Source organism: Mastomys coucha, unplaced genomic scaffold (genome assembly GCF_008632895.1).
Source record: "Mastomys coucha isolate ucsf_1 unplaced genomic scaffold, UCSF_Mcou_1 pScaffold21, whole genome shotgun sequence".
Classification (NCBI taxonomy): Eukaryota; Metazoa; Chordata; class Mammalia; order Rodentia; family Muridae; genus Mastomys; species Mastomys coucha.
Window position 1 is genome coordinate 172,070,850 of NW_022196904.1, and position 23,946 is coordinate 172,094,795.

At 46.1% G+C, this 23,946-nt stretch overlaps 1 protein-coding gene across 1 annotated transcript in view; it reads right to left on the reverse strand.

Annotated features, from left to right (window-relative positions):
- Positions 1-23,946, reverse strand: part of Blnk (B cell linker) — a 69,821-nt gene that overhangs the window by 15,614 nt on the left and 30,261 nt on the right. Inside the window, exons 4-11 of the mRNA XM_031390297.1 lie at positions 21,195-21,235; positions 18,690-18,846; positions 16,203-16,366; positions 12,081-12,162; positions 10,933-11,004; positions 4,737-4,806; positions 3,176-3,203; positions 2,352-2,394 (exon numbers count right to left, since the gene is read on the reverse strand). Of these exons, the coding sequence (XP_031246157.1) occupies positions 2,352-2,394; positions 3,176-3,203; positions 4,737-4,806; positions 10,933-11,004; positions 12,081-12,162; positions 16,203-16,366; positions 18,690-18,846; positions 21,195-21,235 (657 nt within the window). The remainder of the gene's footprint in view (positions 1-2,351; positions 2,395-3,175; positions 3,204-4,736; positions 4,807-10,932; positions 11,005-12,080; positions 12,163-16,202; positions 16,367-18,689; positions 18,847-21,194; positions 21,236-23,946) is intronic.

The window sequence follows — 23,946 nt, forward strand, 5'->3', positions numbered from 1 at the left end:
TGAGAAAGGCAAAAGTTACAGAACTGGGCAACTCAAAGCCCAAGTGTACCACCATTCAGGCAGCCTGGAAAGGTTTTTCAAGCCTTAAAGGTGTTCCGAACGTGTGGCCTGGGTCTTTGAACTGCTGTGCTGGTTTTACGCTCGTTTTTTTTTTTTTTTTTTAAAGCGCAGGAATTCCCAAAGGAGCACAATGGAACCACGTTAGGTTCCAGCAGCCTTAAGCTCTGACCACACTAAATCATGTCTATACTGTTAGCCAGGGCCTTGCCGCCTGCTAAAACCGCCTCCATTTTGGTTGAGCTGTAACAGTCCCCATCATTACAGTACTTTCGTTTCCAGAGCATGTTAGGTTCTGACTATCTAGATGTCCAGAAATGAGCCCAAGATGGACAACAGGATTCCTGGTGATTAGAAAAAAGCCAGCAATCCCTCAGGGACTTGTCAAACTGGTTCCCATGTGCCAACAGGAGTCATATGGCTGCCTGTGTGATCCTATCAGGATCTTAAAGACCGTGCAGACCTCGGGGTTCTCTCATTATCCCAAGTACCTGTTACAGGTTTCAAAGTCCATGCCAGCATCCTAGGCCTCCTCCCTCTCCCACCAGCTCAGTGCCCCTCCCCCACCCCAGCTACCCATCCTTCTAGCCTGGACATTCTCACATTTGCTTCTCTTACTCTCTCTAGCTATGCTCCATTCTCTACCTCCTTCCATGCCACTATCCCCACTATTCTCTCCTGCTTCCCTAGCCAGGGCCATGCTCAGCCTTTCTCTCCCTGCTCTAGACATTTCCAGAAGCCTCTGTCTGTCGTCTCTCATATCTCCAATAAAAACTCTAACCACCTCGTGGGTCAGTCCTGTCAGCAGTGTCTTTCCTGCACCCACTCGTGTACAAAGAACTCGAGTGGATTGTTTCTCTAGATTCCTGACTTCCTGCCCAAGCCCCGCCCCCAGTCACGTGTCTGCCAGTCTGTTGGCCATCTCGGATTCTTTTAACTGACAACTCAGTGGCCCCCCTAGCAATGGCCAAATGGAAAAGGAAACAAACCTGCACCCCAGCTTTTAAGCAAGCCATAGGCAATGATTCTTACAGAATAATACCCTCCCCCAGTGAAGCCCAGCATGGTCTCAAGTCGCTAATTTCCTTGTCTGTCTTTCCTTCTCACTGTCTTTCAGTCCTGAGGTCTCCTGCAGAGGAGGCTGCTCACCTCCCTTGGGGTTTAGATGGCCCCTGCCTAGGCTCTTGGAATGAGACCAAAGCTGCTTGTTAAAGCCTGAGGGAAGCCTCCGGTAAGGCCTTCCAAGCAGACTTGGTTTTGAAGACTCCTGGAGCCTTGACGTTTGCACAGAGGCCCCGGGTCACTAGGGCTCTGTTTTGCTCCTGCTTATCAGGCTGGAGAGACTGGAAAGCCATGCGAGGTATGTGTGGGATGTCCAGGAACAGAAAAACTTCAAAGGGGAGGCAGAGAACACAGGACAGCAGAGGAGGAGGTGGGGCAGAAACAGCCTGGGGAAAGGAAAGAAGAGGGACATAAAATGGGGGTGGGAACTCTAATGGTGCAGTAAAAGCAGAGATGAGAGCTACAGTGTGTGCTCAGGGAAAACCAAAGCCACTGTCCCGTGAGCAGGGACACCAGCATGCTCTGTGCAGACACTGGCTTAGGACAGGGGGAAAGGACGAGCACTGTGAGTTTGTACAGGGCGCCCTCGTGTGAGGAGCTGGGTGAGGGCAGGACTTCAATGCCTCTATGTTCTAAGTGTCCACATCATGACTGAATCTTACTTTCTCTTCCCAGCCCCCACTCACACTTTTCAAATACAAATTTTTTAAATGGGGTCATTAAAAAGCATGGAGTTTTTTGGGTTTTTGTTTGTTTGTTTGGTTGGTTGGTTTTTTTTTTTGGGTAGTGGGGGTGGTGGTTATGGTGAAGAGAAAGCAGAGAAGCATTGGAAGATGTACGGACACAAGGAGCATTTGAACTTCGAAAACTTAGCAACAGAACTTTAAATAAACAATTTTTAAGAATTCATTACCTGGTCTAAGCTGTTCATCCTGAGACATAGTACCATCATATTGCTTTCCAGCTGGCCGCCATGGCCATCAGCCTTAGGCAAGAGGTGGGTAGGCTGTAGCTTCCTCCACAGCCCATGCCTGCTAAGCTCAGGTTCCTAAGCTAATGTTGCTGCTCAGTACCACAACACAAACGACCCGTCACTTGGAAGAGCTGGCTTTCTATTAACAATTGGCTCATAAGTGATGAAAGGAATTCAGAATTAAGAGCTTATATGCATATTATTAATTGAAAAATTATTTTTAGAGTACATCGTTAACCTTCAGAATAAATACACTTACCTTCACAAACATTTGATGCATTTGGTAGGGGAGGAACAGGAGTCTATGTTAAGGAAAAAAAAAGAGGGAAGTCAGCAAATCAGAAGATGGAGATGAAAATCAGAGCATTGTTAAATATGCTGTTAGAGATTCGTTGCAGCTGCTCTAAGTCATGACAAAGAAGCGAAGGCAGTTTCTGACCCAACCCTTTCATTCACTGAAAACTGGATGAGCTTGTCCCATGGGAGGAGCAGTCTATTTGTTTCGCTTGTGGGGACATCACTAACCTATCAACAGTATTGATGGACACTGTGACTCCCTCAGCAGTTTCTAGGTAGTAGTGCTTGTGCAAGTGGACATGTGGCATCTGGGTTTGGTCTTATGGTCCCAGCTTCTGCATATCCAAAGTGATGGTCACTGTCGGGCTCTAGAAATGCTTGGGTCCAGCTGGGCTGCCTTGTATCATGGGCTGGCCCAAGGTCACCCTATTGTGGCCAGAAGCCAAGTTTGATTTGTGGCTATTTATCTGATACGTAGTAGTCTGCAAGTTGCTCTGGGATCAACAAGGCAGGAAATAGACAGAGGCCTTCTGCAGTGATGCGGGCATGGATGCCTGTACATTCTCTATTATCTGACGTACACATTTAGGGAGGCCAATAGAATCCAGCAAGGATCAGTGCATAGGAAATACTATCATCCCAGCTTCTCTGGGTTGCCTAGGCAGCAGCTTCAGTTGCTAAACCTGCTATGCTAAGCACAATGGGATGCATTGATGACCTTAAGAAAGTGGGTATCAATAGATGTCACAGGAAATGCGAACACTTTCAATTGCAGAATCAACTTACAGTCTTAAGTGGCGTAGCCGATTTCTTCCTGGAGAATAAAAGATTAGCCTTGTTAAAACACGAGGAAGATGAAATAGAACTGCCATCTTCTTCTTAGACCTACACCATAGAACTGGAAACAGTGGCTAGCAAGACTGCTCTTGAAGGACAGAGGGACAGATGGATGATTTCATTGTGCTGATCTTCCCAACAGATGGAGAAGGGTTAAATGTCTTAGTCTGTGTTCTGCTGCTGTGAAGAGGCACCATGACTATGACCAAGGCAATTCTTATAAAAGAAAACATTTAACTGGGGCCTTGCTTAGAGTTTCAGAGGTTCAGTTCATTATCATCATGGCAGGAAGCATGGCAGCATGCAGGCAGGTGCTGGAGTAGTGAAAGAGCTATGTCCTGATCCCATAAGCAGAGAGAGAAAGACAGAGAGACAGACAGACTTTAGACCTGGTTTGGGCTTTTGAGACCACAAAGCCCACTTTCAATGACATACTTCTTCCAACAAGGCCACACCTGCTAATTCTTTCAAATAGTGCCACTCCCTAAGCATTCAAATCTTGTGATCATCTGAAACTAAGCCCAAATTAAATATTTTCTTTTATGTTTCCTTGGCCATAGTGTCTTATAACAGCAATAGAAAAGTAACTAGTATGGTGTCACTTAATAGCATGTCATAACACTTGCCCAGCAGTTTCCAAAGCCACCTTATATCTCATAAGCATCCCATACCCCACAAAGCACCCTAACGCATGTTCAGATGCATGCATACTCTAATGCATGTTCAGATGCATGCACACTCTAATGCATGTTCAGATGTATGCGCACCCTAATGCATGTTCAGATGTATGCACACCCTGATGCATGTTCAGATGTCTGAGCACCCTAATGTATGTTCAGATGTATGAGCACCCTAATATACATTCAGATGTATGAGCACCCTAATGCATGCATGTTCAGATGTCTGAGTACCCTAATGCATGCATGTTCAGATGTCTGAGCACCCTAATGTATGTTCAGATGTATGAGCACCCTAATATACATTCAGATGTATGAGCACCCTAATGCATGCATGTTCAGATGTATGAGCACCCTAATGCATGCATGTTCAGATGTCTGAGAACCCTAATGCATGCATGTTCAGATGTCTGAGCACCCTAATGCATGCATGTTCAGATGTATGAGCACTCTAATGCATGTTCAGATGTATGAGCACCCTAGTGCATGTTCTGATGCCAGGTTCACGCTTATAGGCCATACACTACTTGGAAATAAAACCAGGGATCAGAAAGTAAAAGAGGAACCTGTCTGAAGGTCTCAGAGCTATCAGGTGCTGAAAATTGGGGTGCCTTGCAGATAACAGTGAGCCAATGAACTCAGAATGTAGCTAAATCTGACTCTATGGGAAGCAAGACTCCTTGTTTCCAATTTTAGTGGCTACTCCAACATGAGGCTACCATGGGAATGGAGAATTAATAGGAGTCTGCAGGGCAGCGGCTCTCCACCCCACCTCAATCCCATACACCCAGATCTCATAGGACCACTATCCTGAATCAGTAGTCAGTACTCACCCAGCCCGTGGCAGTGGGGATGGTGCGGCAGGCAAAGATGACTTGGAGTCCCAGACCCCACTGTTTCGACCTGCACAGCACAAACAAGAGAGTCAGTCACTGTGTCTGGCCTGCGGGGACGGTTGTATTGGTGAGGCTAACCTTTTGGAGACACGTGTGTTTTGTGTTACTTTTACTGAAGGGTGTATGTCAAGTGCCACTGAAGCCAAGGGGCAAACCAATGGGCACAGGTGATGAGAGATTTGAAATGCCAATACAGGGGCCGGGGTATAGTTCAGTGGTTGAAGCACTTGCCACACAAGTGTGAAGACCAGAGTTCAGATCCTCAGAGTCCTTTTAAATGTCAGGGGTGTGGTAGCTTCCTTGTAATGCCAGTCTTAGAAGGTAGAGAGATTGGAAACTCAGCAAGACTAACCATATTGATGAACTCTAAGTTTGATTGAGAGAGTCTGCTTCAAAGAATAAGATGGAAGAGTGATAGAGGATGATTCCCAACATCAATCTGAAGCTTCCACGTGTACATGTACCCATATATCTGTGCCTATACACACACACACACACACACACACACATACACACATACACACACATACAGGAAAAAAGAAAAAAATGCTAACATATAAACTCTGTTGTAGGCCTGTATGTCAGAATGCCATTCTAACACTTCAAGAAGATCTCCTCAGACTCATGGGCAAGTTCAAGGCCATTCCCCCCATCGAAGCTTTTGAAGTCACATACAGGACCCTTGACCTTGTATCCACACCCTCCCCACCTTCCTGCTTGGAAATAAAGCCAGACAACGTGAAGGAGGTAGTAAGAGACGGTAGCCTCCCTACATGCATGGCTTCTTGGACACTCCTCAGTAAGCAGGACGTTCATGAGTAGACTTTTTTTTTGGGGGGGGGGGGTGATTCGAGACAGGGTTTCTCTGTTGTAGCCCTGGCTGTCCTGGAACTCACTCTGTAGACCAGGCTGGCCTCGAACTCAGAAATCCACCTGCCTCTGCCTCCCAAGTGCTGGGATTAAAGACGTGTACCACCACCGCCCGGCTTGATGAGACTTTTTTTGGATCAAACTGAACTGAATAAACATTGTGTGTGGTCTATATGCATGTATATGCTTGTGCATGTGTGCACAGAAAACAGAAGAGAGTATCACGTGTCCTGCTTTATTATTCGGCCTTCTCCCTCTTAGATGGGGTCTTTCATTAGACCTGGAGGTAGTCTGGCAGCCATCAGGTCCCAGAGACATCTCTTGTCTCTATTCCTCACAGTGCTGGAATTACAGTTGCACCCATGCTCATGCCTGATTTTTTTACATGTGTGCTTGGAGATCCAAACTCAGATTCAAGATCCTGCTTGATCTGTAAGTGCCATACTCACCGAGCCATCCCCCAAGCCCTGAAGAGTCATTTCACTAAGAGACCACTATATAGAGAGGTGCCTCGTTCCTAATGGACGTGCAGGAGATACTCCGTAAGCTCGGGTCAGATCTGCTGCCCTCTCTAGTGTTAGAGTTTTACCATAAACACAGGAATCAGTTACCAAGTACTACGGAGGACCTGGTCTTGGGTAAGCACTGGGAGGCACTCACAGGCTCTGGAAGGAGAGACGTACTGTCCTCACGTATCCCAGCCTGAGGAAAAAGGCCTTAGAAAGTATCGGCAGCCTGCCTGGCCACGGGGTTATTCTCTCGACTTCTGCACAGAGACTACTCTTTTCCTTCCACAGTACTTGCTGAGTTGGGTGCTAATGTCCCTAAACACCAGAGAGTGTGGTCCAGTTGGCTCTGGGCTTTCTCCAGCACCCTATGGAGCTGTGCCTTCTCCAGTACTGCTCCTACTTGTGGCTTAGATACAATTTTAGGAAACATGTAAGAAAGAAAACCATATTTCTAAGTGTTAGGTCTTAAACTGTCCACATATCCAGAAATGAGCCACAGCTGGACAGCAGAAGGATTCCAGGCAGTTAGATAATAGCCATCATTCCTCAGGAATGTGTGACATGGTCCCCCCCACCTGCTTGGAGTCATTCCCTTGGCTGTCTACTGATATACACCTAAGGTAGTTATTAGCATACCAACAACGCCCATGCTGGCCTCCAGGCTCCCTCAGTATCAGAAGTACCTGTTACACACTTCCAAGTCCACACTGGCATCCAGGGCTTCCCTCCCCCAGCCCCACCTCCCATCCCGGCTACTCATCCTCCTTATAAATCCACTTGATTTGTTCAATGCCCCCCCTTGTGTGTGTGTGTGTGTGTGTGTGTATATATGTGGGTAGGTGTGTATGTGGGTGTGGGGGGTATGTGTATGTGGAAGTGGGGGTATATATGTCTGTGCGTATGTGTGTGTGTGCATATGTGTGTACATGTGTATGTATATATGTATGTGTGGGGTGTATGTGTGAGTGGGGTTGTCTATGTGTGTATGTGTGTGTATATGTGTGTGTATGTGTGTGTATGTATGTATATGTGTGTGTGTGTATGTGGGTGTGGGGGGGAGTATGTGTATGTGGGAGTGGGGGTGTGTATGTGTTATGTGTGTGTACGTGTGTGTATGTGTGTATATGTGTGTATGTGTGTGTATGTGTGTATATGTATGTATATGTGTGTGTGTATGTGGGTGTGGGAGGGAGTATGTGTATGTGGGAGTGGGGGTGTATATGTCTGTGTGTATGTGTGTGTGTGCATATGTGTGCACATGTGTATGTATATATGTATGTGTGGGGTGTATGTGTGAGTGGGGCTGTATATGTGTGTATGTGTGTGTGTATATGTGTGTGTGTGTATGTGGGTGTGGGGAGAGTATGTGTATGTGGGAGTGGGGGGTATATGTGTTATGTGTGTATACATGGGTGTATGTGTGTATATGTGTGTATGTTGTGTGTATATGTGTGTGTACATGTGTGTGCACACGTGTATGAGTGCAATATTTTTCATCTATTCTTATCCCCACTATTCTCTGTCTCTCCCTGCTTGCCTAGCCCTGGCCATGTCTAGTCTGTTTCTCTCTTTTCTCTGCTCTGGGCTCTTCCAGACACCTCTGGATATTTTCTCTCTCTTACTCACAATGAAAACCTTCCCCCTAATAATGGAACGGTCACATTGACAGTTTTTTGTTTTTTTGTTTTTTTTACTGTGTCCCTTCACATGCAGTAAGCTGTACAAGTCACATGAAAATAAACTGAAGTGTCATCCAACCATGGTGTGTGAGTCCCACTGTGATTGTCTAACTGCTGAGTAATACTGAATATTAAGGTTGACACTGCAAACAGGCTAGCCACACATACTTAGATAGAAGACGTCAGGGCAGAGGAGGCAGCCATGCCTGAAAACCCAGAAAGTAGGTAAAAGGTCTAAGTCAGGCCCCACCCCCACCCCAGCTTTTGTTAGACCCACTGCATGGTTTTTACTGAGTTCTCCTTTCCTCCTGTCCCCAACCAGCCTGCTGATAGCTCCTTTTCTTTCCTCTCCATAAACAGCTTTTAGCCAGCAGACAGAAGGAGGGAGGACCTTCCAGCTCTGCTCTGAGGTACCATGGTGCTCTTGGGCCTGTGAGGTGGCTCCGCAGATAAAAATGCTTGCAGCCAATCCCGAGGACCCAAGTTCAGTCCTCAGAACCCCTTGGTGAAAAGAGAGAACCGACTTTACAAAGTTGTCCTCTGACCTCCACATGTGTACCATGACATGAGCATGTCTGTCCCTTGACAAATACATAAACAACAACAACAAAAACCCATCATAGTCTTGCATTAGGAAGACAGCATTCTAGCTACTTCTCTGTCACCAAACTGTCTTACAAACACTGCCTCAGGTGCCCTGTGAAATGGGGACAGTCATCTTATCAAATTCATTTTGGGGGTTCAGATAACAGGATAAATCTGACATTTTAAAAATCGATCGGACACAGCCAGAATCAAAGTGCTGGAAAAGGAGCAAACACACCTGTTGGCTAAAGACTTGATAGTGAGGGGAAAGGGCCAGATGTTCAAAAGCCAGATGTGCAAGGCTACATAATGAGTGATCCTGCCTATATGAAATGTCAGCAAGAGCAGGTTTCTAGCAACAGAAACAGACGTGGGGTTGCCGGGAGCCAGGAGTGGAACTATCACTGACTATATACAAATGGACATAAAGGATCTTGGCTGGGCGGGCAGGGAAATGTTCTAAAGTGAGCTGTGGCAATGGTTACATAATGCGTTACTATAAACATCATTGTTCATAACAGTCATCAACTTTGTACTAAGATGGATGAGATTTATAATCAAATTATAACTCATAAAGGATTAGTAAAGAGGATTATCGCTAGAGTCTTGTGATGAATACCCCAGTGTCTCTGGCAGAGTGCTAGGGATTGCAGATGCACCATCTGTACCTCCCTAACACCAGGTGGGACAGATGGAGACTCAGAGAGGGCAAGTGGCAGGGCCACCTGAGCTGTGAACCCAGGCGGGCACTTCTCTCTTCAGCCAAGACTCTATTGTTTTGCTTGCAGGTCACCCTGGCCTCTCTTCTGGAGAGGAAGGAGGATGCTTCTGTGAGGGAGAATGGAGACAGACTCCCCTATTCACCAGCCAGGTCCTCTGCTCTCCCAGGGTGCAGCTAGATCAAGGAGCATGTCAGCAGGACCCTGGCAATGGTGTACCCAGCACCCACCTCCTTTTCTGAAAGAGCTCAGCTCTTGGTTGGGACACTCTAAGGGAGAAGTGTGGTTGATAGTGTATCAAATGCATAAACATAGAAGGAAAAACAAACAAACAAATAAACCAGCTTCAGTCTCTATCTGTCCTGAGCAAGAAACGTAAAGGTGTTTGTTGTAAAGGCGCAGGTTAGGGTATCAACTGCTGCTTACTTTCTCAGCAAGGAATTCATTTTCAGGGCTTCAGTGTGTCCTGTCCTGTGTGTGTCATGCTTCGGTGTGTGTTTTACTCATCACTCCAGCTTCATATTCAACATCTGTTTTGTTTCCCTACCCTCCCCAGACCAGTGTCAATACTTTAGCCTCCAGAGCTCCAGCTCTTTGTAAGCATTCTTAGAGTCTGGTTGTTGTTGTTGTTGTTGTTGTTGTTGTTGTTGTTACTGTTGTTAGAGTATGTAGCATCCTGTATTCTAAGGCATGCACATAAAAGAGTCCACCCAGTAATTCTGCAACAGTTTTGGCTGCATTAGTACTAAGATTATACATGAACAATCACATATATCTCCAGGTTCAACTGTCACATTTTTGGGGATTTGTGAATTTCAAGGGTTTGTCTGTCTGTCTGTCAGTTAGTTTGGTTGTTTTTTGAGACAGTGTTTCTCTATGTAGCCCTGCCTGTAGTAGAACTCATTCTGTAGATCAGGTTGGCCTCAAACTCACAGAGATGCCTCTGCCTCCTGAGTGCTGGGATTAAAGGTATGTATGCTCAATCACTGCCTGGCAAGAGGGTATTTTCTTTTTTTGAGGAACACAGTTTTAAATGATACCTGTTAGAAATCAGGTGCTCCCCAACCTGCCTTCAGAAACTCGGTGCCAGCATCTATATCATCACAAGTCACCAACCCTTTAAAAGGACCCGTTATCACAGCCTCCTCTGTCTCCCAGTCTCTGTATGTTTCTTACTTTATCTCTTTGTCTCTATCTTTCTTATATTTCTGCTTCAATAAATCTTTTTGTACCCCCAACATACACACCACACACACACATACACACACACACCAATAAATCTCTTGTGTAAGATCTGCTGCATTGTATGATCTTTGTAGCATACCTTGGACTTGATCAACCCAACAAGGTACTCCAGCACTAAATCCTAACCAACTTAGAGAAAGCTTAGAAAAACAGATTCTATGTATCTTCTCCATACAAAAAGCTGAATACCATCTAGAGATTTTACCCTCATCAGGAGACAAGTCCCTATGGACTAAGATATCTGGTTTGTTTAAACTGATGGTTCTCACCCGGCCAGAAGATGAATCCAACTCAGAGATACTTGGCACCACGTGGGTATATTTTTGCCCATCATGTTTAGGGAGATGATTTTGCAGTCTAGTGGGTAGAGGTCAGGCCACTTCCAAGAAGCCTGTGCGCATGGCTAAGACTAAGACTTTGCTCCCTGTCCTCAGGGAACTTGTAGATGTAAGTGATGGTCCATGTATGATCTTAGTTGTGCATATCTTTTGGAACAGATTCAAAACCAAACCACACGTCTACTTACCTGCGACAGTCCCTGGAGGCGACATGTGCTTTGAGGAGCTATTTGGCTTGGTTGATCTATTCACCATGGGAGCTGAAACACACAAATACACATAGAGTGACTGCAGCAGACACGTTCCCCTGAGGAAAGTTATTGCAGACAGAGACGTGAACAGTCAAATTAGAGAATCTGTAAAGATTAATTAATTAATTAATTAATTAATCCCATAAGCCATGCAAAGAAATCTTCTCGGGGGAACCTCTGGGATAGACATTATTTATTAATGATTAAAGAAATAAAGATAATCTGTTAAAACACATACTGGATCAGAACGTCAGCTCCTGGAGGTTTAGGAGACAAAGTTTTGCTTTGTTTCATTTTAATCAAAAGTATACTAAACCTAAACATGGTGATGTCAAATTGATCGTGCCTCCTTCTCTTCCATACACAAATTCCCTTGGATTTTGAGGTTGTTTAAGGAGAGAAGAAAGGGGATGTATAGGTGTTGCTTTGTTCACTGGGTGGCTTGGTCTTCAAGCTGTGGCTCATGCTTGGGGGAGTACAGGAGGAGTTGTTATAAAAAACAAGAGAGGTGAGGACCAGTTCTCTCTGGTCCAGTTTATTGGATGAGAAGCATCGCCAGAAGAGCTATCACCTGCCTGGGACTATATTTTCTAAAGTCACGATTTCTGGAGGGTCGGAGCTGCTCTCCTGTCTGATCTGAGACAATGTGTTTGCGATGGCATTTCTTATTCCCAGCAGGATTTACAAACCAAGTGTCCTGTAGGCCTGAGACACCGTTGAAACTAACAAGCCAGGATGCAGAGCCCAAAAGCTCTTGTTTTATCATCCCTCCGCAGATTCGATAGCTGTGCACCGCTTAGAAGTCAACCCTGTCTGTGGCTTGCAATCCGGTGAGAGTTAGCTATTGGGAACCACGCTGAGTGAAGGCAGCCGGAGATGATAGCCCAGTGTTTTTATAACCTGGGAATAAACCCGTGAGCAGGGAGGGGAGGAGAAAGGCGCTGGAGCAGAGGCTCCCCTAGCCAAAGGGGGCGTGGCTACGGCGGAGAGGTGCTGGTCCCATCTGAGCTCCCAATGTTTACTTGCTGAGCAGCAGCCTGGTGCCACCTAACTGCTGGAAGCTTTCAAGCGCTCCAAACTCTTACCTTTCTCAGCAGGCCGTGGGCTGCTTTCTCTGGGATGGATATAGTTTTCATCGTTATCTTCCACGGGGACCACATAATCAGCCTAAAAGAAATACAGAAGTAAAGAGAACGTTTGCTGTACAGTCATAGTTAATTGTTGGAGAAAGAGATATTCGTGTCTATAAAAAGCTTTAATGGACTGTAATTCACACACTGTAAAATTGCTTACAATGGGGTACCTTTTGGCATTTACTTATCCACTGTATCTACAGAGGCTTGTCTACCAGACTCTGTTCCATGAATGCTACAAGTTTATGGCTGCTAAAGTCCCTTAAGAAACATGGATAATATCAGTTGCATTTTCTGTGATGAAACATCAGGGTCAGATGCAAGTTATTGAAAGAGGAGTGCGTTTGGTCCTAGTGTTCCAGAGGGATAGGTATTCATGATGGCAGGTGGGTGTTGAGAGATGGGCAAAATAGCAAACAGAAGCAAACAGGAGCAGGAAGCTGAGAGTTCACATATTTCAACACAAGCATTAAACAGGGCTTTATATGGATGTGGGATGAGATTATAAAAACTCAAATACCCATCCCAGTGACATGCGCCTTCCAGCAGGGACACACCTCCTAAACTTCCCCAAACTGGTTCTCATCTCTTCTTCGCCTTCAACAGGAGTCATCCTGTCTACACCATCTAGAATCCAATCTATTTCATGCTACTTCTGGAATGGAGATGGTTTTTATTCCAAAAGGGAAATGACAGAAAAGACTCAATCCCAATACATTTGATTTGTTCAAGAAGAAAAAAAACACACAATGTGCATTTCCGGTCCCGCAACTCCGAGGTTTGAACTTGCCACCTGCTACAAGTACACGATGAAGCTCCATCAGAGTCTGCACCTTCACGAGCCCACTGTGAGGTTCTGGTCTACACTCCATCATCCCATGAACAATCCATACATTACAGTCCACACCTTCACGAGCCCACTGTGAGGTTCTGGTCTACACTCCATCATCCCATGAACAATCCATACATCACAGTCCACACCTTCACGAGCCCACTGTGAGGTTCTGGCCTAAACTCCATTATCCCATGAACAATCCATAAAACCGGAGCTGTGGTGTGAGCAGAAATTACTCTTAAACAACAACAACAACAGCATCTCTTTTATCACAGGTTCACCTCACACTTGTTGAATATTTGAGCACGACATTAACTACAGATCCCCCTGCCTTGACCTCTTGAGATCTGTGATTACCATGAGCATGCGCCCTCACCCCTAGTTACCAACTGATCCTTTAGTTGCCAGTAGGGTTACTCTGGTAGCGTGACCTCCACATAGCTGAGAAGCTTCAGTGACTGTAAGATGTGAGTCAAAGATAGAAGTAGGCCAGAGATGGTATACACATCTCTAATCTCAGCTACTTGGGAGGCTGAGGCAGGAGGATCATAACTTTGTCAGCCTGGGCTACAGAGCAAGTTCAAGGCTGGCTGAACAGTTTATCAAGACTACATTGAGATAAAAATAAGAGAGCCAGGTTTAGTGGTGTATGCTTTTGATCCCAGCACTTAGGCAAGCAGATCTTTGTGAGTTCAAGGACAGCCTGGTCTACATAGTGAGTTCTAGGACAGCCAACACTACGTAGAGAGACCTTGTCTCAACAAAACAAAACAATAGCAAACAAACAGCTGTCCCCAAACAACAAACAAAATAAATGAAACATAAACTTTTGGAGATACTGGAGGTTCTGAGTACTAGAAAAAGATGTGTGTGTGTGTGTGAGCGTGCGCACGAGTGCGTGCATGCATGTTGTTTTTGCCTTTTCTTTTCTCTTTCCTTCTTTGTCCCTCCCTAGACAGGGTACCATGTAGCCTAGCCTGGCCTTGAACTTACTCTGTAGGAAAGGATGGCCATGAACCCTGGCTTCCTGAGTGCTGTGGTCACTGGTCTCTGCCACCACTCCCGATTTATGTGGTGCTGGTAATGGAACCCAGTACTTTGTATAGGCTAGAAAAATACTCTACCAACCAAGTCACATCCTTGGTCCTCTGTGTATACAGGTGCAGAAAGACATGTGCCCAGAGAAGAACCTCAGGTGCCATTGTTTAGTTGCCATTCTCATTGTGGGCTTTGTTTATTTGATTTATTTTTAAATTATCTATTCTTCTATCGATTCATTTGAGACAAGGTTTGTTTAGCCTTGGCTGCTGTTTTATTTGTTTGTTTGTTTGTTTGTTTAAGACAGGGCCTCTCATTGGCCTGGGACTCAGTCCCTAACTTGTCTTCACCAGTGTTGGGATTAGAGGCAGGCATCACTACCCATGCCTGATTTATGGGGTTCTGTGGGAAATGAGCTCTGGCCTTCCTCCTTGTAAGGCAAACACTTTACCAACTGAACTATCAGCCAGTTTTTGTGGTTTTGGTTTTTTTGTTTCTTTTTTTTTAAGACAAGGTTTCTCTGTGTAGCTTTGACTGTCCTGGACCTTGCTTTTGTAGACCAGGCTGGCCTCGAACTCATAGAAATATGCCTGCTTCTGCCTCCCTAGTGCTGGGATTAAAGGTGTGTTCCACCATGCCCAGCCTGTAACCTTCTTTTTAATGTCAACTTCCCATCTGCTTCCATCTGCCCCTCTTCTCTACTTTGCCACTGGCCCAGGTTTTCTCGAGCCACCTCTGCAGGATGGTATGTGCAGAGCTCTGCCCTGCTTCACTGAGCTCCCTCCCCAGCTAATCTCAGAAATGGAGATCCTGGCACAGCCCTTTGCTTCTGTGCCTAAAGCCACATCTTCAAGTAAATTTGCCCAAGGCTAAGAGAGTTCTATGACCCCTTTCTCTGTCCAGCTACCTGGGTCCCCCTCCCCATGCCTGCCTTAAGGAGACAGGAATGTCTCTTTAAGTCACCTCTCTGGTTGACAGACTGAGGATTGAGAAACCACTGCTCCTGCCGCCATCTGCTTTTCACTATCTCCCAGAGCAGGAACCAGGCACAGAAGTGTGCAGAGGTGATAGAAGTGAGGAGCCTTTCAGGAGGAAGATGTGCGCGTATGTTGTAGGAACAGTGAGCCCATGGTAAATGAGGAAAGGATTCATCCACAACTGAGAGGAGCTACCATGAGGCTCAGCAGCTCTGACTCAGTTTGGGCTGCTGCTGCATTCAGTGTTCAGGAGAAACTAAAAAAATGCCTTTGTAAAAAGTCTAGAATATGATAGAAACCCAGTGTGTGTGTGTGTGTGTGTGTGTGCGTGTGTGTGTGTGTGTGTACTATAGCTATCTATTAAATATCAAAATAGTAAGAATAGAAAGAAAGGAAGGAAGAGAAAGAGAAAGAAGGAAAGAGAGAAAGAAAGAAAGAGAGAGAGAGAGAGAGAGAGAAAGAAAGAAGGGAAGGAAAGAAACAGACTCACAGAGGTTGGCCAGCTTGCCTAAAATCACAGGGCTCACAGGATCAGAAAGAATTTAGATCTAGACATTGTCTCTACTGTGTTTTAAAAGGTCCTGTTTTCTGTCTCCTTATTGGAAATTATATAAAGACACAAATGAAGGTCATTTCACAACTGGTTCAGCACCTGCAGGCATCCCAAAAGAAGTTTTTTTTTTTTTCAGAGTAGCTTCTCTTAGATTCCATCTGGTGATGGCTTAGAGCTGTCTTCAATGCTCTCCTGTAGGACCATATTAATGGCCACCCATGTCTATAAAATGCAAATGCCATGAAAGCCAGAACTACTTAGATTGGGGCAGCCATTGTCATACAGCCTCCACACTTCACTGGGTTACTTTCAAGAGGAGACAATCCCAGGTGGAATAAGACTCCCAAGGGGCAGGCACTGACAGAGGGGAGGTTGATGAGGTTGGTCTCTGGGTTCCCAGGGTGCAAGAGATGGAAGTAAAAGCAGTGAAGGCTGTTGAGAGACATTGTGGGGATGACAGGAGAGGCTCGGATCTGGTACATACACATTTCAATGGAAAACTGAAATGAGTAAAATGGGTCCCATGTGCTGTTTTCAGGGAGAGCAAGTTCCCCAGAGTGTCACCTTGTGAGGGACTTAAAGGACAGGAGACCAGCAGGGCTTAGAGGAAGGGTGGTCGCTCGTGACCTACGTCCCCAGTCCCTCCAGCTCTCTTCCTAGGTTTACTTTACCTCATCCTCAAGGAGGTCTTTGGGTTTGGGGGGGACTTGAGGCTTCTGTAGAGAGTTGGGAGCTGGCATAGTGGAGGCCAGCCTCGCTTTCGCTGAAGGCCAGCTGGGCTTACTGGGAAGTGTCTTGCTGAAGGGCGGAGAGTGCCGCTGGCTGGACCGATTATCTTGAACAAACATAAGACAACACAAAAGAGGCTCTGGATCATTCATTGTGTGGGTATCCTGGGGACTCTAAAAGACACACAACCAAAGGCATCTATCTAACCACAAAGGATCCTGGGGTTCTTAAAGGAGGCAAGTCAACAGGTAGACCGAAAGCATCGATTGTTAACTGTCTATTTACCTATGTGCTAACTAGCTGAAGGTCCTCAAGACCACACTGGGAGGGGGGATGATAACAGCCCACAGGGTTGGGAGAACTGAGAGCCTAACACTCTGCTAAGCATAGTGGGCAGGAACAACATGCTGAAATGGGGTTCTCAGGTGTATTTACACATTGGAGACATCTCAGAGGCTTTAAAAGTGGTCCTACTCTGGACTTCTAGATGCAATCTATTCTGATGGGTTTTTAAGTCCTCCAGAATATACCAAGGAGTTCCAGGAGAAACCAGGCGAGCCTGCTTTGTCTAGGACCATCCTTTTCTGCAGGAATCTGAGAAAGAGTCCAGGCTCCGAAGCTGGATGGATCTGAGTTCCTTCTGCTCTAGCATCGACTAACTGCACCTGTTTGCATCCGTTATAGTTTCTCTGGCATTCCTTTCCTCATTTTAAAGTAGATCATGCTGTCCACCTTTTGGAGTTAATTGTAGGAATAAGAAAAACTGCAGTGAACAAAGCCAGTGCGGCATGGCTGCCTAATAAATGGATCTGATCCCATCATGCACAGTGAAGGCTTCGGATACCCAGCCTCCCCAGCGACACTTTGGGCGGAGTTCTGATTAGACTGACAAATCCTCGGAAGTTCTTAGCATGCGGATGCCCTGGCATTCCCTATCCTAGGCAGTGTGCTGCCTTGAGCTGCTGGATGTCCTGCTACCTCCTGTGGCGCTACATTGCCTGTCACACTTGACACCATGCCATGCTTCTCTTGGTGCTCCTTCCTGCTCCCACCGCTTATTTCTCCATTGTCTGAGGAAGGTGACCAATGTCACATTTACTGTGCTCACACACTAGGACATCTGCTTTGCCAGTTTTATTTGTTTGCAGCTCTCGGTGTTTATATAGAATTTTCGACGCAATGTTTAAACCCATGAGAACTAGCAAGACATAGAAGGCAGGCTTTGAAAAAATTGAACTGTGGCCTCTGGTTTGCAGTGCATACCTCATACAGCCTCTTCCCTATCGGGATCATTGCAATGAGTGAACAAACTCATTTACCACATCCAGTGGGGGCGCGCATGGAGCGAGGCTTTAAGGCAGGCCACTGTGGATGCCTAAGGCCTAGCTCACACCCAAGTTCCCTACCTACATAACCTTGGCACAGTTAGCTCCCTGCCTGCAGTCTCTTCTTGCCTTATACAGTGAAGATGCATCCCTGTTCTACCAGACTAACAGGGATAAGAGCCCATGGCTATAAAGCACTGCCTTGTACTACATAGAACACAGCAAGGGTATACTGCCTTGCTCACTGCTAAATGCTCAGGTCTGAGCATGGTTCTGGCTGAAGTAAGGGCCCAACAGACTAATTATGGGACACAGAACCAGCATCAACGGGTACCCTGTGGAGAGGCTGCCGACAAGGGTGAGAATGATCTTGCTGCACACGTGCAAACGCGCCCTGGTCATGAACATTCTCAGTATCCCTGCCTTTGGAGAACCTAGTCCCTTGCTACGATAAGAGCAGAAATGATTTTACCGTTCCTTCTGATGCCTTATACAAGCTAGGTAAGAACTCTACCACTGACCCACACTCCCAGCCTGGTTTTTGTCTGTTTATGTTTTGTGTTTTAACTTTTTATTTTGAGGTATGGTCTTGCTAAGTTGCCCAGGCTTGAAACTTGGGATCCTCCTGCCTTATCCCCATTCACCAGCTAGGATTATAGACCTGGGCTACCATGCCAGACTTCTTGATGGCTCACCAAAAGCATGCCTCAAAGCCAGATTGTACAGGGTTAACTGACCTAAGAGGTTGATTGCAGGCCCAGGGCTCACTGACCCTCCCACCCCCCAGAGGACATCCACAGCCTAGATGACCTGTGTGCAAAGCTGTCTGTGCTAGAACAAATAAGGGGCTTTTATGGACACTCGGGTCCTAGAAGGGCACTGTTCTTCCGTGTGGGCTTCTCAGAAACTCCAGAGCCTTAGATGAAGGAGATCCTAGGAGAAACAGGACTAATGTCTGGGTTGACTTCTTGTGGGGCTATGAGGGCGGGGGCGGGGGAGAGCAATCCTTAGGGTATACTTTATCAGTTCAGAGAATCTGTTCAATGCTCCCAACCTGGAGAATAAAACGCTCCCCTGGGGTCCCAGCGTTAACAGTGGCCTCACCTACATACTCGCCCCTCGTGAAGGGCAGGGCTGGATGGACCACGCGTGTCTGCTGCTCCGCGGGAGGCGGCTCGTAGGAATCGTCGCCCGTCTCCTCTGCGGGCATCACGTACATCTCGGAGTCTGAATGTTCATCTGGATTTTCATAGTCACTGTCCTGCGAATGTAAGCACTGTGCTTGGTATTCCTGCAAGTGCTGTCTAGGGACTAGATCCCACCTTAGGAGGCAGGAGTGGTTCCTGCGGCAGAGGACAGGAAGCAGAGGCTGAGGGAGACTGTTCGTATCTGAGGAGCTGCTCCATGCAGCTCCTGCCTTGATCACACAGGACTTTGCAGTGCAGAGATAGACGGACACTTGTCTCCTTTGCATTGGGATGTTATAATGGGGTTCCTCTGTCTGGCCTAAAAGCTCTAAGAGCAAACCTGTGTTTCATCCTATCTGCAGCAGAGACCCCCCCCAAAGTAAAAATAACTGCTAGGGCAATTTAATCAATCTTTGTTAACCTTGACTGTTTAACTTTAGGGTAGGTCAGTCCCTACTCTCTGGGTTAATTTTTCTTTGTATTCCTCGACCTATGCCTTCTTTATAAAGATTACTTCTTTTATTTCTTGAGGTTATAATATAATTACACCATTTTCCCCTCCCCTTTCTCTCTCTAAACCCTTCCATATACCTATCCTTGCTGTTTTTCAAATTCTTTTTTTTATTGATTTAAGTTTTATTGCATTTTGATGAGAAAAGATACATGATTTCAATTTATCTGAATTTGTTAACATTTAAAAACATATTTTAAGTAAACAGAATTAAATCACATTCTTCTTTCCCCTTTGTACCCCAATTCCTTCCAGAGACCCCCTTCAATACCTACAATACCTTTTTTTGTCATACTTTAAAATTTACAAAATATTATAACAATAGAAATGAGTATTATAAAAGTTGTTTGATATAAAACAACAATCAATTTAACAGTCTTATGTAGATGCTTGTCTACAGCAATACTAAAAATACATACGTTTTTCTCAATATAAATTTTAAATAACTCCAAACATATTAACTGCCAGACAGTGGTGGTGCACACCTTTAATCCCAGCACTTGGGAGGCAGAGGCAGGCTGATTTCTGAGTTCGAGGCCAGCCTGGTCTACAAAGTGAGTTTCAGGACAGCCCGAGCTATGCAGAGAAACTATCTCGGAAAAACAAAAACAAAAACAAAACAAAACAAAAAAATTGTAATTCAGCTGCCTTCTCCCTCCTGCCGCAGATGTGTGATCTTGCACTGAAGCCAGCAGGGGGCGCAGCCGCGACACTCTGGTTTCCGCTACACTGGGTTCTAGGAGGAACTTCTTGCCCGAGTGACCCGCAATGAGATCACCCTTCCCCTTATTTTTCTTTTCTTTTTCTGCGGTTGAAGGAGGAGGAACTGCTGTCTTAAAGACCACATCCACTCCAGGTGGTGAACACAGATTCGATTCTAGACACTGGCCTGGAACTCTTCATTCTGAGTCGTCGGCCATCCCGGAGAGGGAGAGTAGCAATGTCAGTTCTGTCCTTGTGACCTCTGCTTCCTTATATATAAGGTGGGGCTGTGGTGTGTTTAGGGTCCCTCACAAATTGAAACTCAGACCAGAGCATGGTAACATTGTGGAAGGTACATTGTGAATGGATGCGAGCATGTTGAAGAAAACTTTAAATGTGTGGTCTCAACAAGACTCAGCTCCCATCAGGTGCAGCTGCAGGCCCCCTGCACACTACAGGGCCATTTGGGGAAGGGTGACAGTTTATTCTGCTGTATCCTGCCAGGGTCACTATGGCTAGGTCCCTCTTTTTCACTCTGTGACCTGGGAAGCATGGCTGATGTTTTCTTTCGGTCATAGCAGGTACGGTTCTGAGGCCCAGGTTTGAGTTTGGGAACTGCAAGTTAATGAAATGTTCCTTTCTGGTTCTAGAAGCACCTCTGCCTATCATTAATTCCATTAGAAAATAGAGTTTTGCTTGTTTAGTAGCCTGGCCTCAAACTCTCCAGGTAACCCAGACTGACCTAAAACTCTCAAGTCTTCCCGCCTTGGCCTCCCAAGTGTTGAGATTATATGTGTGTACCAGCTCTGGCATTAACTCTTTGTTTTGGCGGTTCTCCTGTCTGGTGTCAGGGGGTAAAGCAGCTTAGGTCAGAAGTAGGCCTATCAGTGCAGACTATTTAAATGCATGTGCTACTTCTGGTTTTGTGAGTCTGTGAGCTCAAAGAATGGGGTTAGAATATCTACCTCCCCATGATATCTAGAATATCATGGTGGAGTAAATCAAGGTTGCATGTAAAAGCATTCAGCCTGGTTTTTGGTGAGCACTGGGTCAAGTCAGCTCTCAGGGAGGTCACTGCCACCTACCAAGGGGGGGGGGGTTTCAGTCCTTCTGAGACCCACCTCCCTCCCCGTGTTGCTCCAGAGAGAAGCCTTAAGAGGTGTCCCCCGAAAGGCTGCCCACCCTCCTGATTCCAGAGCACACACTCACAAAGTCATCTGACCACTGCTCCTCTTCATCTGCAGGGCTGTCTGTAACAGGAGAGGGACACAAAGCGAAAAGCATGAATCCAGCTGGCCAGCTGTGGCTGACCCACAGGCACATGTCCTGTCTACCCATAGACCCCTGAGCACACTGCCCACACGCACCAAAGCTGGCGCTTTTCTGTGACCTTGAACAGTAATTACAGCCCTATCATCAATTCTTTTTTTATTTTTACTTTTTTTCTAATCTCTTTCTCAGAAAGCTTAACCTAAAGCACAAAAGATAAGCCCCACAGGAACAGAACAGTAGGGTCCTTTACCTAGGCCTGCCTTTGTCAAAGGACACTTCTGGAACATTACACTTGTCCATTTTTTTTTGCTTTGATAAACTCTATAACTGTCAGGTCCAGAAGGTACTCAATTCTCCTCCCAAAGGGTAGGCCCACTGACTCACTCCAAAACTGAGTCTAGGCCCAGCTCACACTGGACTCTAGGGGGTTTCTGGTGGTTATTCTCAGGGATTCGGGGAAACTGTTTCCCATTTGCCAAAAGGAATATTTTTTTTCCTTACCCCTGGTAGAAGGGACAATGGCTCTCCTCTGACATGTACCTGTGGCTGCAGGCCCAGGCTGACGCCCAGACTCCCACAGTCCCTGTTTACAAGTACTTGTCACATATTTCAGCCTCTGTCCTGGGGCTTGTTGCCTCAGACCCCTGCTTTCTTTATTACTGCCCCTCTGTGCACTATTCTCTCCCTACCACCCTCACCATCCCCGTGCGTTATTCTCTTCCTATCCCCCCTGTGCATTATTCTCTCGCTATCCGCTATGCACTATTCTCTCCCAACCCCCACCCTGTGCACTATTTATTCTCTTCCTACCCCCATCTGTACACTCTTCTCTCTTCTCCAGTTCTTCCCCCTTCTCTTGCAGATAGCCAGGCCCCTCCCCCACTCTGGACTCTTCCAGATGCCCCTGTACGTTTTCTTTCTCTTATGCACAGTAGGACCTTTCCCCTAATCGTACCCTGGAGCAGTCGTGTTGTTGGCAGTCTCTTTACTGTGTCTCCTTGCCTATACAATAAGCAAAAGCAACTTGGAGAGGTTTGGGATTTGGCTTACAGGTCTGCCTGTCTGTCTGTCTGTCTGTCTCTTTTTTTTTTTTGAAGTCCCTGGAGAGTCCCTGGATTGAGAGACTTTGGGGCTGATTTCTGAGCTGGAGGATGTGGTTGAATGGGAACCCCAAAACATAAAGGCAACAGCCTAAAACGGCCCTGGATCACGGATATCTAAGTGTGGGGAAGGACAGGACAAGGAGGGACACAACTGCAAGTGGTGAAGTTGGTTTTGCCAAAAGGATAGTTTCCAAGGGTCAAGGGGAAGAGCAAAGAGTGGGAAGAGGCTCTGTTGGCAAAGTGCGCGAGGCTGATCTGTAAGACCGGGAACTTGGGTGAATTTGGTTTAAAGTAGGGTTGTTTCACTTTAACATGTAGGAGTTCTTGCTAATTCTGACTCAGTAGTTGGGTGCAGGGTGGAGGCTATGTGTGTCTATCAAGCTCCTAGTTGACTGGCTGCCACCAAACTAGGGATCAGACTGTGGAGCAAGCCATTTTCCTGTTCCAAGAGACCCGGATATATTGATATCAAGGCTACATGGATGGGCTGGGTCTATAGCTCAGATGTAAAGCACTTGCCTAGCATATATGAGGTCCTGGCTTTGAGCCCCGGTACCATACAAGAAAAGGCTAAATGGAACATTTCAGGAAAAGATCAGGTGTTTGAGGTCAAAGAGAACACTTCTTGGTGTCCTGCAGATGGGAAGACACATATTCCTAAAGCCAATGTCAGAGAAATTTGCTGTAGCATCAGGACCAAAACCCAGCAGATCTCCATTCAATGACAAGGATGAACTGGAGTGACGTCCACAGTTACATAGCCAGTTAGTGGCTAGACATGAGAGGACCTTGTCACTAGCCCTGTGACCTGTGACTGCACTCTGGTGAGCCAAGAGAATTCAGTGGGCCAAGATGAAGAGAACTATATTATGGTTCAATTCTCCGATGGTGATGAGAACTAGGAATGGAATCAGATGTTGAAGGCCACTTAGAAGCTCTGTCCAATGACAAACAAGACATGGTGAGGGTCTAACCTATAGCCATGGCAACAGAGAGGAAAGATACTTGAAGGTGGAATCAGCAGGATTGAGATGAAGGCTTGCCCTTTCTGCGAGGAGTAGTAGGACTTGACAAAGAGCCCCATGGCACTTGGTTTAGGCAAAAAGATGAAAACACAGCAGATGTTTCCTGTCTTTTACCAAAGAAGACAGAAGGAGGTGGCCATGGAGAAGGGATGACCAAGTAACCGTGATGAGAGATGTCCCTCTTTTAGCCAGTTGAGCCTTTGAAGACTGACTCTGAGGTCCAGCATTTGAGTCTGTCATCTCTAATGCTGCTGGTTCATCTACAAGAGACAGATATGCTTGCAATTCATCTCCTAGCACTTGAATCAGATGTCATCTCCTCAGAGAGACCATCCCCAGAAAGTTGTCTCCCATCTGATTCTTTGCCACTGCACCCTGACATCTTCTTCCTGTTTTCCATAACAGCCATCATGCTTGGGAAATTACTTATTTTTAAAATATGTGTGCTTGCACATGTGTGTGTATGTGTGTATGTATGTGTATGTGTACATGTGTGTGTATGCCAGCGTGAGTGTGCCTGTGTGTGTGTGCATGTGTGTGCGTGTGTGTGTGCATGTGTGC